At 35.8% G+C, this 16,291-nt stretch overlaps 1 protein-coding gene across 7 annotated transcripts in view; it reads left to right on the top strand.

Moving 5' to 3' along the window:
• The window catches only part of BTRC (beta-transducin repeat containing E3 ubiquitin protein ligase), a 171,391-nt gene that overhangs the window by 92,488 nt on the left and 62,612 nt on the right, over positions 1 to 16,291 (top strand). For 6 of the 7 annotated variants that reach the window (XM_026493923.4, XM_057308816.1, XM_057308815.1 and 3 more), the window contains one exon: positions 12,362 to 12,451. In XM_026493923.4, the coding sequence (XP_026349708.1) occupies positions 12,362 to 12,451 (90 nt within the window). Of the gene's footprint in view, positions 1 to 10,942; positions 11,104 to 12,361; positions 12,452 to 16,291 lie in introns of those variants that run through there. The other variant, XM_057308817.1, reaches the window with a different exon arrangement.

The raw sequence follows: 16,291 nt of genomic DNA, 5'->3' as shown, positions 1-16,291 counted from the left end.
ATAGACTATGATCACTGCGTGGTAACTTTGAGTTATTTAATCATTGGAGGAGCTGAAAGAAGGGTCCATTTAAAGGATAATGAGGGAATATCATAAACAACTTTAAACCACAGTTTTGGCAACTTAGATGAAATGGACAAATTCCTTGAAAAATATAACTTACTGAAACCAATGCAAGGTGAAACAAATTTGAATAACCTTAGATGTCTCTTAACGAAATCACATTATCAAAAGGCCCCAAAATGGTTTCACTGGTGAATTCTATCAAACATTTAAGAAATAAATAACTCACTCTTGTACAAACTCAGAAACTAGAGAAGGAAAGAGCACTTCCTGACTATTATGAAGCCACCGAAACCGTAATTCCAAAACCTGACAAAGACATTAGCAGAAAAAGAAAATACTGAAGGAGAAAGTCGGGAGATGCTATCCTCTGTGCCACCAAGCCATCTTGTATACCTGTTTGTCCATTTAATTTCTGATATCGGAAGGCAGGAGACTTGGTGGGGAAAGAAGCAGTGTATCCTTTTAAGTTTCTGAATTTGGGACCAATCTTCTTACCTCTTTGCATTAAGTAAAGTGTGAACTTTTGTTTAAAGAATGTACACAGTGGCTGCAATTTTCTTTCTACTTTTGTTCCTAAAATGTGAAGCCAAGGAAACCATAGCAACTGTTTTTCAGAGCTTTTATTCATATCTGCAAACAAGGGCAAAGGCCTGGGAGGATACACGAAAGTACTCATTACTTTTTGAAAATGTAGCCTTACAACATGCAACTCCTTCTTTGCTTCACTTTGGTGCTAATAGGATCTGTCAGCCCTGCCTTTCTCTGTAATTGAGTAAATTGTGACCTCTGTCTAATCCTTCCCCCATCCCCCATTCCCTTTGTGTATGTGTCCACTTACCATCCTGAGAACGTGGGCAGTGATAAATAAAGCATTGAGTAGAGCTCTCTCAACTCTTTGAAAGCAGCATGATGCCAGCCCTCTAGTTATATTTCTTTAAGTGTTTACGTTTTTCTGTATTCTTTCTCTTGTGTAGCTGGAACCCTGGGGATGCAAAGCCATGAGAGAGGCCAAGAAGCTAACAAAGTAGCTGTCTCCCTTGTTAGCTTGTTCCTTTATTCTTTAAAAACAAGATAAAAACCATCTGGCTCAGGGCACTACATTTTCCTCCCCCATGCACCTCTATAGATGGAGACTTCACCTGCAGTGAGGGTTTACATTGATTAGGGAGGGAGCAGTAATTCAAGTTTCCATCCTCTTCAAGGATACTTTGCAGTCTTTAAAGGTGCTGACCCACTGAGTTAAACTGTCAAGGGAGGATAAAAAAGTATCTTCATCCCAGGAGGTAACAGCTGCCAGGTTTTCAACACCTTGCACGCTGCTGGAAAAATGTCACAATTGTCAGCTGAAAGAAAAATGACTCTGTTGTCATCTTCTGTTAATGACTGGGCCTTATAAAGGGAACTACATAAGTCTTTTAGAAGGAATAAGTAGATGTTTTCCTTTCCTACCCCCATGCCCCTAAATTCCTATGTTCTAAACATTACCTTAGAGTAGATCCATAAAAAACAGCAGTGAAGAACTTAAAATTAAACAGCCCCATGTAAGCATGGCTGTCTGATCGGCATAGCTCCTTTATACAGTTGGATGAGGAGGAGGAAAAAGCACATCACTGACACAGAAATGACATTATAGCGTGTATTAACAAAACAACAACAACAACAAAAAGTCATTCATAAGCCAGTGAACTGAGAGAAAACATACTGTATTTCTGCTCTTTGGAGGACAATTTGTTTTCAAGCAGCATCCAGATGGGTAAATACCACGACATTTCTTTTTTCAAGAGAGCCACTTCTTTTCTTCCTTTAGAGAAAAAAAAAAAAAAACAAAATAAAACTCAGTGAATTTACTTCCTTTAATAGCACTATAATGTTTGTATATGATGGCATTCCCTTCTTTCTGATTTGATTGATGAGGGGAAAAGGTTTAATGAAGTCCCTGATATTAGCCAGGCAAGGGTTTTTTTTTTTGCTATTTGTTTTAGGTTAGTCATTTTAATTGTATTGAGTAATTAGAAGGTACACACAGCCAGGGGAGCTTTGTTCTGATAATTGCTCAAGAAAACCCATTCCCTATCTGCCGTTGCTTTGTGTTAAGACATTTCTCCCTCTAGTGGCAATAGTAAGCACTTTGACTTGGCAGTAGGCAAGGTGTAATTGCAGTATGACAAACTATGCTTAAGGGACTATCTTGTAAATACTTTAGTTTGGGTTTTGGCATTATTTCATTATATATGTGTGTGTTTTTTCCCTATGAAACTTCCTACCTCTCTTCCCCGCCCCCCGCCCCGAAGTGTTTTGGGCTTTGGATGGAAAAAAATTGCCTGAGATGTTTATTAAAAAAAAAAAAAAAATCACAGTGCATCCTGGGTAATGTTTTGCAGCTTGACTTAATTTTAGTCATCTGTTTTAATTACCTATTTATAAAAATGCTTTTGCATTTGTAGACATTATTTAATACTTTGGAAGAAGCACCTCATTTGAAATAAATAAATAAATTGTACTTATTTTAAATAGTCCATGTAAAAGACCTTAAAGGTAATTAATGTAGGTCTCTTAAGTAAGACAGAAGTGATCTTTCCAAGTCTGATGAAGTGATTTGTTTATTTAACTTCCCACTTCGGCTGAATCCTTCAGAGTCTAATAACTTTTTTTAAAAAACATGGTTTGGCAATTTGTGTCTAGCTACAAAAACCCTTCTTCAAAAAGAAGCAATTTAATAACCAGCTTTCTTAAAATTACTTTGAGGAAGGAAGACTGTATAGGGGGTTGGTATTTTGTTTTATTTTTATTTCAGTGTAATCATTCTTTGATAAATTGTGTAATCACTGACTTAGTAGAAAAAATATTATTGAACTCCCGGGTTGCAATGACCATAAAATAGTGTATTTTCATATAGAGACTTGAGATATTGTGAATAAATTATAAAGGAAACAGCTTATATGCTGGTCGAAGTCCATATGGACCCAATTCATTTTGTGTTCAGTGCTTAATGTGGATGTACCATTTTATGAAAAACAAAAAGATTGGTGGGGGGGAAGCCTATTGTGCCCTTTTGTATGAGCCTTTTAAAAATCTGCCCTAAGAGTAACTTGGAATGAGATCAGATACAGCTCTGCATCCATTGAACGAGATTGGGTAGCATCAGTGTGGCATTTTTAAAGCCCAGTTCCAGCTTCCCTAGATGTCGCCTTGTAGTTTGCTTTTTCTATCCCATATTCTTGCTGCGGACTTGATTTGATGTTACCATATATCTGAAGGTCCCTGTCTCCCCCTCTTCCTGCCCCCCAATCACTAGCCATTTTCATTATACTATATCTTGTTTTGCTATAGGGCTGCTGAACAGATTTCTTAAGCAGCTTTTTGCAAGGTTAAAAGAATGCAGCTTGGTAACAAGTTTGTGTCATTTTAAATATATACCTTCTAGTAAATAAGGAGAAGTCTGGCAATCAATCCCTTTTAGTGTGTTATATGTTTCACCTGACAACTAAACCTTCTATTGATTAGCCATTACTTTGTTAGATAATCCTATGTCATTGAATCCATTGTAAAAAATTAAACTCTTTAAAATGTTTTACCCTAGCAGCACTGTGAAAATTGAAAACTTGTTCAGAATTACAGCCTGCTTTCACAAAGAAGGTAGTTTTCAGCAAGGCATCTTACTGGTTTATGCTTATGTGCTTTATATGCAATATAAAAACGTATTAAAGTACTCCAACGCAAAACTCTCTGCTTCTGGTTCAGCAATGTAAGCTACCTTTTCGAATGTTGCATGGGAACAGAGCCTATCTTGTCAGTGGCAATTATAGTCACTAGTTTAATTTTAGCCTGGAAGGAGTCTTATAATCGTAAAATATTGAATGTAAAATACTGAGTTTTTTAAAAAGCATTTTTATTCCAGAGTGATCTTAGGAATGTGACAAGTTTTAATTTACTAATTTATGTGAATTCCTTGGGGGGTAAGCAAGATCATATACCCATTATACAGATGGGATGTCTAGAAAATAAAAGCTTTGATATATCCTTACCCTGGAAACTCTTGCAGGTCTCGAACTGGTTTCCTTAATCTATCTAATATTCCCTCGCATGTGTTATACTCATTTCTGAGGGAAAAGGAATTTTGGAGGGAAACAGATTAGTTTTCTAACCTGCCATGACTGGTTTTTCCCCAGAAAATAGCATATTTTTGTTAATTAACTAGACAAACCTTTAGTTCTTTTTCCCCCCAAATATTAACTGTATGTATACCTTTATATTTTTATTGAGGTTTATTTTTCATACAGTGAACTACATATACATTAATTGTATAAGTCAATGAATTTATAGGTCTGTCTGCCTCTGTAGCCACACCCTCATCAAGCTGTAGAACATTTTCATTACCCAAGACAGTCTCCTTGGTCTCCTTCCCAGCCAATTTTTCCCATTGCCGGTGAATCAAACATTGATCAACTTACTAATAGGTTAGTTCCACCTTTTTTAGAAGTTCTTGTAATAGAATCATAGATTTTTGGGGTCTGACTTTCAGTGTAATGTTTATGAGATCCGTCTATATTGCTGTATCAGTAGTGTATTCTCTTTTATTGTATATTCTGTTGAATAAATATACTGTAGTTTGTTTTCCATTCTTTTGATGGACACCTAAGCTACTTGCATTTTTATAAATGTTGCTATGGATGTTCTTATATAAAGGTTTTTTGGTGAGCATGTGTTGAATACTTTTTGATGTGCTTATTAGCTATTGAGGTATTGTCTTTTGTGAAGTATCTGTTTAAATTTTTTGCCATTAAAAAAATTACATAGTCTGTCTTATTGAGTTCTAGAACTCAACTGTATTGAGTTCTAGATACTGGTTCTTTGTGAGATAAGTGTTCTGAGTATTTTCTCACCAACTGTGGCTTGCCTATTTATTCACAGTGTGTTTTGATGAGAAGTTTCTAATTTTTGAATGAAGCCCAGTCTGTCAGTCCTTTCCTCGTGGATGTACAGATACTCTAGGTTTTCTTCTAGAGGGTTTGTAACTTTTAGCCTTTACCCTTAAATCTGTGATCCATCTCAAATTAATTCTTATGTGTGCTGTTCATTGTTTTCCCCATTCTTTTCATTAAGTTGTTTTGACTTTTCAGTTGAAAAGACTTTCCCCCATTGAACATTGAATTACATGAGTGCGTTTGTCAAAAATCAGTTGGCTGTACAAGTGTGGTCTGTTTCTGAACCTCCTGGAGAAGAGGCTGCTGCTGGATGCAGAGCAAAGGGCAACAGCAGCTGAGGCCCTGACCCAACCCCTTCTTCAAATCCACCCAGAAGACAAGCTCAAGTCCTCTTTATTTTTAGAAGTGTGTATCAGTAGTGTATTCTCTTTTATCGTTTGTAAATAATGCACCAAGTACCACACTGTCTTGATCATTGTAGCTTTAGTAAGTCTTGAAATCAAGTAGTGTGAGTCTTTAATATTCTTAATTTTAATATTGTTTTGGCTTCATAGATACTTTGCATTTCTATATAAGTTTTAGAATTATTAGCAATTTCTTTTAAGAAGTCTGCAGGGTTTTGATTTGGATTTTACATATATTATATCTATTTTTTGGGGGGGGGATATACACATACACACATACACACACATACCTACACACACACACGTATATTCATTTGGGTAGAATTAACCTCTCAATAATATTGAATCTTCCAGTCTGTAAACATGGTATATATCTCCATTTAATTTTGTCTTTTTAAATTTTTCTAAGCAGTGTTTCTTAGTTTTCAGTGTACATTTCTTACACAGATTTATTCCTAACTATTTAATGTTTTTCAATGCTATTGTAAATATTTTCATTTGATTTTTGACTCTTGACCTTGTTTCCTGTCATTTGTGAATAAAGACAATTTTATTTCTTCTTTTCCAAGTTATTTGCCTTTTGTTTCCTTTTTTTGCTTTATTTCAATGGCAACGGCCTCCAATGTAATGTTGAATAGGTGCGATAAGAGAACATCTTTGCCTTGTTCCCAGTCTCAGAGGGACTGTATTTGGTCTTTCACCACTAAGTATGATGTTAGTTGAAATTTTTTTAGATGTCCTTTATGGGATTAAGAAAGTTCCCTTTTATTTCTGGCTTGCTGAGATTTTGTTTTATTGCTATTATTGTCATTATGAATGAGTGTTTAATTTTGTCAAATGCTCCCCTCCACACTTAATTCTGTTAATATGGTGAATTACATTAATTGACTTTAAGAATTGTCGTATCTTTGTTCATGGGAGATATTGGTCTGTAGTTTTCTTTCTTTCTTTTTCTTTCTCTCTCTCTTCCCCCCTTCCCTCCCCTCCCCCCTTCCCTCCCCACCCCCTCCGTTCCCTCCCCTCCCCTTTTCTCCCCTTCCTCCCGTCCTTCCTTCCTTCCTTCCTTCCTTCCTTCCTTCCAGCTCCACACACAGCATGGAGCCCTGTGCAGGGTTTGAACTCACAACCCTGAGATCTAGACCTGAGCTGAGATCTAAGAGTAGAACACTTAACCAGCTGAGCCACCCAGGCACCCCTGTAGTTTTCTTTCTAATTTCTTTGTCAGATTTTGGTGTCAGGGTTATGCTGCCCTCATAAAATGAGATGAGAAGTTTTCCCCTCCTCCTCTATTTTCTAAAAGTGTTTGTGTATGGTCCTGGTGTTATTTCTTCCCTAATATTTAATGGAATTCACCAGTGAAACCATCTGGGCTAGAGGTTTTCTTTTGGGGGAAGATTTTGTTTTTTAATCTATGTGGAATCATTTTCACTTACCATTTCAATTTCTTTAATAGACACAGAGCTGTTCAGGTTTTTTCTTTCTTGTGTCAGTTTTAGTAATTTGTGTCTTTCAAGAAATGTGCCCTATTTTTTTCAACAGATTGTAAACTGTTCATACATTTTATTTTAATACTCAGATTATTCTATATTGGACTAACGAGAGCCCCTTTACGTTGACATCTGTGCCCCTCTGACATATATCCATCATTCCCTGTGTCTCTCCAGGTTCATCTAGTATTTTCCCTGCCCAATCCTGGAATCAGCCATTTCTCCAGAGAGCTATGGTTCCTTTCAGTGTAAAATGCTATTTAGAAGCCAAGATTTAAACATTAACTTATATTTTACATCTATATTGATATATTTTGAAAACCATGAATTTATATTGGTACCTGCAATTCTAATTCAGTACCACAGAGTTTGTTCTAGATCTCTCCCTTTTCATATTTATAATTCTCCTATAGTAAGAAAAATCTGGTTTGAGATTTTTTTTTTTCCTTTCAGCACTTTAAACATGTTGTTTCTTGTCTTCTAGCCTTCGTTGTTTATGGTGAAACTTTCTACGTCTGCCTTTATTTATAATGTTGGCTCCCATATATGGGGCATGCCTTTTTTTTTAGGCTCTTTCAAGGTTTTTGTCTTTGTTACTGGTTTTCAGCAGTTTTGACTGTTTGTGCCTAGTTCTTGTTATCTTTGTATTTAATCTCCCTAGAGTTTGCTAATCTCAGATCAGTAAACCAATCGTTTTCACCAAATTTGAGAACTAATTGATCACTATTTTTATAACTTTTTTTGTGCCCCATTCTCACTTCTCTTCTGGGTTTCCAGTTTGCACATATGTTAGATCATTAACACTTACCCCACAGATAACTGAGCCTCTGTTCATTTTTTTTCTTTTACTCTATCCTTCAGTTTAGATCATTTTAGTTGATCTATCTTTAGTTCATTGATCTTTTCTTCTGCCATCTCCAGTCTGCTTTTAAGCCCATCCAGTAAATTTTTAATTTCAGATAATATACTTTCCAATTGTAGAATATATCTGGTTCATTTTAGGTTTTCATTTTTCTGGTGAAAATTTCCATCTGTTTATCCATTATGACTGTATCTTTCATTTAAGATGTTGAATATATTTATTATAGCTTCTGTAAGGCCTTTATATGCTGATTCCCATATTAGAACATCTCAGAGCCATTTTCTATTGGTTCTTTTTTCTCTTGATTATGGGTTCCGTTTATCTGCTGCATCTTATCTCTAGCAATTTTTGATTATGCAGTGGACATTATAAATTACTCATTGCAGAGACTCTGGATTCTTTTATCTTCTACTGATCTGCTGATTAACTTACTGACTGATGACTTCACAGAGTGTTGGTTTACATTTGTTAGGGCAGGTTATGTTTTGATTTTTCCCCTGGTCCTAAGGTAGAGCCTTTACTCCTAAGACTTACTGTTTACTCTCAAGGCAGGGTCATTCCAGGTTTTCAGTGAAAGTTTGAGATGCCTAATAAGTTCCTCTAATTTAGTGGGAATCAGATTCTAAATTCTGTCTCCCCTCACGGGCAACAGCTGCAATCCCTGCTCCAGTCTTTCAGTCTTATATTATTTTCCACTGAAATCATTATAGTCTCCCATTCATGTATATAGTTTGGTGATTAGCCATGGATTAGAGGAGAATCGAGCCTCCCCTATGGGTCTATTTTCTATGATTTCTCTTCTCAATCTCCAGCCACTATGGCAGCCCTGAACTCCATCCTTTGGCATATCAAGCCAATAAACTGGTTTCTAATTGAATTTTAGTCACCCTGCATCAAGTAGATTGGTGAGTACCCTCAGGGAAAAAGCACATAAATATGGATGTTACCCTGTGTGTTTCTCCTCTTTCAAGGTCAGTCTACTCCTTCCCCCAGTTTCTTACTACTTTAGGTCATTCTCCAGTGCCTTCAAGTAGTTATTATTAAAATTTTTTCCCATGGTTTATAATTTTTATCTTATGAGAGCTAATCCCATGTAAGCATCTCTGGCATTATTAGAACTTGAACTCTTTGGCTTACATTTTTTATGTTATTCAGTATATACCAATTATTTCATAAATGTCTTTTAAAAACATAGTAAGTTTCATTTAAAAACTTTTATGTTGTCTATACATGAATAATAAATGTTTGTGATATTAGTAGTTGCAAAAGAAGTGCTGAACCCTGAGCCAGAAGATACATGCACCAATAGCTGCTATACACCAAAGTCAGATGATCCAGTTTATTCCTTTAAAATATGTTTTGGGGATGCCTGGGTGGCTCAGTTGGTTAAACATCTGCCTTCGACTCAGGTCATGATCCCAGAGTCCTGGTATCAGGTCCCACATCGGGCTCCCTGCTCAGTCTGCTTCTCCCTCTGTCTGCTGCTCTCCCTGCTTGTGCGCTCTGTCTCTCTGACAAAAAAATAAATAAATAAAATCTTTAAGATGTGTTTTGAAATAATTTCAACTTAAATTATATAAGAATAAAACAGTTAAGTGGATATAAGTTTTTAAAAGTTTAATTTGTCTAGGGGTGCCTGGGTGGCACAGCGATTGAGCGTCTGCCTTCAGCTCAGGGCGTGATCCTGGCGTTATGGGATCGAGCCCCACATCAGGCTCTTCCGCTATGAGCCTGCTTCTTCCTCTCCCACTCCCCCTGCTTATGTTCCCTCTCTCGCTGGCTGTCTCTGTCTCTGTCGAATAAATAAATAAAATCTTAAATAAATAAATAAATAAATAAATAAATAAAAGTTTAATTTGTCTAAATGGAAAAATATTTTTTTTCCATTTTCTTTAATTTTTTTATCTACATCTTTCCAAAGAATGATAATTGACCAAAAACTGAATAGTTTAAAATATCTATGAATCCGTTGCTGACATAAATAAGTAAATAGGAGAAATCATAGCTTTTCCTCACAGAAAAAAAAAAATCCATTTAGTAAACGTGGAAGGAAAGAGGGAAACTTAAAAATCACCATCAAAACACCACAGGAAAAATTACCATAGGCAAGATCCACTAATGGATGCTAAAATTAGCAGTCAAAAGTTGAAAGAGAAACCAAGTATTTGCATCATCTCAGAATATTTCCCCCAATATATTTTGTAATTCCTAAAGGAAAAATAACAAACTTATAATGGAAAATCTTGGCAGACACGACCATAGGCAAATGATAAAGGTTAACATCACTAGAAATACTTAATAACATGCCTCCTGACTTGATGCATTGAGAAGGGTACATCACCTTTGTGGTATGCTTCCCAATAATGTATAACCTCCATCTGATCATGAGAAAACATGACACAAAGCCAAATTGAGAGACATTATATAGACTAATCAGTACTCTTCAGAAGTGTCATAGTTCTAAAAGACAAGACTGAGAAATTGTCACAGATTAGAGGAAACTAAAGAGACATGATAACTAAATTTAGTGTGGCGTCTTCGGTTAGATCCTGAACAGAAAAAGGGTATTAGTGGGAAACTTGGTGAAACTCAAAAGAAATTCTTTATATTGTACCAAGTTAATTACTTAGTTTTTTTTTAAAGATTTTATTTTATTTATTTGACAGAGACAGCCAGCGAGAGAGGGAATACAAGCGGGGAGTGGGAGAGGAAGAAGCAGGCTCCTAGTGTAGGAGCTTGATGTGGGGCTCGATCCCAGAACGCCGGGATCACACCCTGAGCCGAAGGCAGACGCTTAATGACTGCGCCACCCAGGCGCCCCTAATTACTTAGTTTTGATAAGTGTTCTGTGGTTACGTAAGTCATTAACATAAGGGGAAGCTGGGGGGAAGGGTATACAGAAACTCATTTTGCAACTACTCTGTAATCTAGAATTTTAAAAAATGGATTCTTTCCTATTGTTGGTTATAAGACATGGCTTATATTTTAAGATTTTTTCTTTAATTCCAAAACATATAGTTCTCCAACATAGTAGCTCTCAAAGAGTGTTCCTAAACCAATAGCATTAACATCAAATAGGGACTTGTTATAAAAGCAAATTCTCAGAAGCTGGGGGGGTGGGACCTAACAATTTGTGTGTTTGGGTTCTGTTGTTGTTTCTTTTTTAAGATTTTATTTATTTATTTTATTTCAGAAAGAGTGGATGGGGGGAGGGGCAGAGGCAGAGAGAATCCCTAGCAGACTTCATGCCAAGCACAGAGCCTGATGCGGGGCACCATCCCTGACCCCGAGATCATGACCCCAGCCGAAATCAAGAGTCGGTTGCCCAACTGACTGAGCCACCCAGGCACTCCAACAATGTGTGTTTTAACAAGCCCTCCTAAATGATTCTGATGCATGCTAAAGTTTGAGAAACGTGATTTATACCATCAGTGAAAACTTAAAAATATTGTTTTACTATATTGGCCAATTATTAATGTTTGCTTACTGTAAAATATAACCTGATTTTTTAAATTGTGGTAAAATGCATGTAACATAACATTTACCATCTTAACCATTTTTAAATGTACAGTTCAGTGGATTAAATACATTCATGTTGTTGTATAACTGTCACCACCATCCATCCCCAAAACTCTTCATTTTGTAAAACCTAACCTTATACTCATTAAACAATAACACCCTATTTCTTCTCCCAGCTCTGGCAACCATCATTCTACTTTCTGTCTCTCTGATTTTGCCTCCTCTAAGTATTTCATATAAGTGGAATCATATAGTATTTATCTTTTTGTGACTGGCTTATTTCACCTACCAGAATGTCCTCAAGGTTCATCCATATCATAGTATATGTCGGAATTTCCTTCCTTTTTAAGGCTGAATACTATTCCAGTTGTTGTATATGCCACATTTTGTGTGTCCCTCCATCTGTCAGTGGACACTTGGGTTGCTTCCATGTTTTGGCAGTTGTGAATGATGCTGCTATAGGAACATGGATATACAAATATCTTTTCAAGGTTCTGCTTTCATTTCTTTTGGGTATATACCCAGAAGTGGCATTGTTGGTTCATATGGTAATTCCAATTTTAATTTTTTTGAGGAACCACCACCATGCTGTTTTCCACAGCAGTGTATACTTATACATTCCCACCAGCAGTGCACAGTGGTTCCAGTTTCTCCACATCCTTGCCAACACTAGTTGTTTTCTGTTTTTTAATAGTAACCATCCTAGGCTATGAAGTGGTATCTCATGGTGGATTTGATTTGCATTTCTGAAATGATTAGTGATGTTGAGCATCTTGTCATGTGCTTGTTGGCCATTTGTATATCTTCTTTGGATAAACGGCTTTTCAAGTCCTTTGCACATTTTTGAGTAGCACCCCCACCTTCCACACATACAATGAGACCACTGCTGCTTACATACTTGTTCATGAGCTCATCATTGGCTCTTGTGGGCTCTCACTTTCTTTACTTCCATCTGCCTACCTTTTTCCAGTTCCCATAAATCTGGAACTTATACATAAGTCTATTCATGTGTTGATTTTGAGAATAGGACAGAATTTGAAAACTGTATGTGACCGCATTTTAATATTTAAACATATTTCCAAAAAATTCTCTTTACAGACTTATAACAGCTGTGCCAGACTCTGCTTAAACCAAGAAACAGTATGTCTAGCAAGCACTGCTATGAAGACTGAAAATTGTGTGGCCAAAGTAAGTAATAGTACTCATCAATATTACTATACCGCATCATAACAATGCTTTATCTATAAACATCTTCACTCAGTATTGCTATTAAAGATTATCACAGGATTTTATATTTAAAAAGGAATATAGCAGGCATCTTTTCCAAAGCAGACTGCAAGTTGGAGTCTCCATCTCTTCAGTTGCAAAAGAAGTTTTTGGTTATGCATTCTGGTCGCACTTCGTCTAATTCACATTTGTTACTTGACATTAGTTATGGATTACTACAAATAAGTAAGATTCGTGAAAGAAAATATAAAATTATTTTTATAAGGTTGTTCATGGGTTTTAAATGTAATTAAGTATAGAGTAACCATTGTAAGGATTGTGAAGTATGCAATAGAAAATCCAATTATTATATCGCTATTATTATTTATTGAGTGGTCAATGATAGAAATATTGCGTTTGGTGATTTTGATCTGAGTGGACCGGTATGTTTTATCATGCATATGAGCTACCTTTTCTCATGTGTAAAACATGTGCATTTCTATAGATACAAAAGTAATCACATATTAGAGACTTTATGGTCGAATAATTGTATTAACTATGGCTCTAATCTTCCAAGTATCTCTAATTACATAGGAACTTTGACCTAAATTTAGATAACAGCAATTTTGATTATTCCAGGAGTAAGTAAATTTCCAGTATGGGCTCTGTTTCTAGAATTTTACCTTACATATATGCAAAATTATTGCCTTAATAACTGTTCAGGGTTTTGTCACTGTTAGAACATTCCCAACTTTTAACTACTTTAGTTTAGTCTATTTTACTATACACTAAGGCTCACAGTTACTTACTGTTATTATTGGAGTCGGAGCTGGTAATCAGGTAGTCTTCATCCTTTGCTACAAAAAATCAAAGGACAGCAACATTTTTTATTATTTTTATTCTATTTCTTAAAACATGCTGTAGTCACTAGACCTAACTTAATCAACTGAAAGTATATCACACAAACTATAACCATTAGAAATGATCCATATAAGAAATGTCAATTTATTTAAAATTATAATTTAAAAAGAGTTAGTTGTCTCTTAGAGTGTCTTAGTAATTTACTGTAAAATATGAAAAAATTAAATTACATATTTATTTTTTCAGTCATTTAGTCACAACCAGCAAGTGCTAATCGACCCTATTTTGTATCTAGCATTCGTACATTGAAATGTGGAATCAATTATTTGGGCCTTTAAAAATAATCTTTCTCCTTTTGGCCACGTTGCTCAGTTTCATCACAAGTGGGTGACTTCTGGCTAAACAAGGTAAAATCTTAGCATGAGCACCGATCCAAGGACAGGGTGACAATTTTAATGAGTTTCATTGAGAGCTGGCCAAGTGAGCATCTGTTCCTTTTGTTTTCTCCATACTTTGTAAGCCAGGATCTCTAAGCTGTAGAGTCATGTTGGTGTGTGTCTGTATGATGTGTTTTGTTTTGTTTTTCTCCCACCCTCTACTTCAGTGGTGCATGGTTAGAAATCTTCTGGCATCTGGCACAATGGCATAATTTCTTTTATGCTCTTGGGTGAGGAAATAAGTTTGCTTGTTGCTGCTCATCTGTCTGTTTCCTTTGCTCCCAGATGGTGACCCTCTTATCCCATTCTTGCTTATTTTAACATTATTCTGACACCTATATCCTTTCATCATCTCCTTCAATACCCTAATTTAATAATGATTTCTGTCGTTTCCTGTTGGAACCCATCTAACTTTCTGCTTACTTTCATTGGCCCACATCCTGGCTTCTGGTTCATTGCTTCAGATTTGAGCCATATAATCAGTTGGTCAGTGGCAAATAAAAACATGTAGCTAAAAAAATTTCTTTCTTTTAACAGCCTCTAGTGAGGAACCAATAACATGAGAATAGAGAACAAGTTTTTCCTTTTCTATTTACATGTGTTATATGTATCTCATGATTCTGTGCTGTTTCTACTGGCCTCATTTATTTCTTGACCTTTGAAAGGTAATGACTTGCCATCATTTTTGTAGGTTTGCAAGCTTGTCCTTGTTTCCTGCTCTTTACCTTTAGCCCTTAACTGAGTAGTTTCATCTGCTATGCTTGATATGCCTGCAGTAGCTTTTCACTTGGTACAAGTGTCTGTTGTTGATTCAGATTGTACTCCAAAGTGGCCTTGAATGTCCAGCCATCTCCATGTGAGAACAACTATAATATATTTGTATCAACATTTTTGTCCTCTAGTTCAAAGGAGCTAATTCAGAGTGACTTTGGTTTGGTGGAGACAATCATTATTATTATTGACTATTGTTTATTATGAGTTTTAGAGAAGACATTAATACCAGTCATTCCCTGAAAAACAGCAAAGTTGTTACGTTCAGACCTTATAGTACATAGTATGTGACTTGTCTTTGCGAGAAATACTTTACCATAAATGTTTTATAATAGGTCTATGAAGAGGGACCAATTTGTACTCTTTAGAATATAAGAAAACAAAGTGGTAAGACAAACTATAGCCACTCTAGGTTAATAATAATCTTCTGAATCTCTGACTTGAAGAATGAGACCTAAGAAAAGATTTAAAAATAAAAATGAAGGATGAGTCGTTTTATCAGCATAACTTAGTCCAAGTAATATTTGGAGGCATTGAGATGTCTTTTATTTTCGTCCAAAGCCTTCCTTCTTACTAATTATAATTATAGCTCTTAGTTCATGAGATTTGTTTGGAGCGTGACGAGCTCTGTATTTATTGTAGCTTTAAATGGACAGTCATTATTGACTGCCAACTTAGTCTTTAAAATCAATAATCACATTGTACCTAATTGTCAACCTTCATGATGGTTTTTAATTGGTAAAGAAAACTAACTAGAAAAATGAAGAGCATTAATTTTTTATGTTCTCTTTTTGCTGACTTTATTTCAATCTTACCGAAAATTTTGGTTTCAGGTTTTTCCTAATTTATGTTTTACACGTGCATGCACAGAATTAAAATTAAGTTGTTTGAACACATCTACCTAGATTCCTGCCCAGGTAGGAGAAGTTCTGCCTCTTTATCTTTAGAAAATAAACCTGTTCGGTAGTCCTTTGTAGATGTTCTGTATTGTGGTTGTTTGTTGTTATTGTTTTTTACTTGAGACTAATAATCTGTTTGCAACTGACTGAGACAGAAAAATGTGATGTTCCTTTCCACTCACTCCAGATTTTGATAGAAGACTTGTTTTATTTATTTCCAAAATTATATCCGCAGGAAACAAGCTGTTTAAATTCAGATTATGCTGAAGCAAAATGGTCCTGGTATGAGAAGCAACGTGCTGTTTTACGAGCACAGAGTCCCTTTTCTCATAACTGATTGATAGTAAATATTTTCCTGAAGAATTATTGCCAACCATGAACAGTGCAACTGTTTCACTTTTTTTCCGTGCTACTTGCTGTACCAGCCATTGTCGGTAATTAAGATCTACAATTCACAATGCAGACGTTTGCACTTCCTCTGGGTCTGCGCTATTTATAAGGCATTTCAGCTGTTCAGAGTTTCTTTTGAGTTTTAAACTACATGTTAACAGGCTCCTTTAATATACTGTTCCACAAGTAGCCTGTCAGATGGGCCATTCTTTGCACAGGCCTCTCTGTTGGGCCTAAACATTAGCTTTGTGGAGAACATGTTAAGATTTCGAGGCCGATGAGGTTGGAAAAACTCTGGAATGTAACATTTTACACACTAGCGTATTGCTATTTCAAAAAAGGCAGGAATAATGTTCAGAAGTACTGTTTTTTTCTTTCATTTTCAAATGTTCATATGATTTTAATGAGTGTCAATGGGAGTTTTAGAGAAGTTCTGAGAAATACTAGTAAAGTGACTTTTCCTA

Source organism: Ursus arctos, unplaced genomic scaffold, assembly GCF_023065955.2.
Source record: "Ursus arctos isolate Adak ecotype North America unplaced genomic scaffold, UrsArc2.0 scaffold_7, whole genome shotgun sequence".
In the NCBI taxonomy this organism is placed as follows: Eukaryota; Metazoa; Chordata; class Mammalia; order Carnivora; family Ursidae; genus Ursus; species Ursus arctos.
Note: the sequence above shows the minus strand (reverse complement) of the source record. Positions and strands in the feature narration are given on the sequence as shown.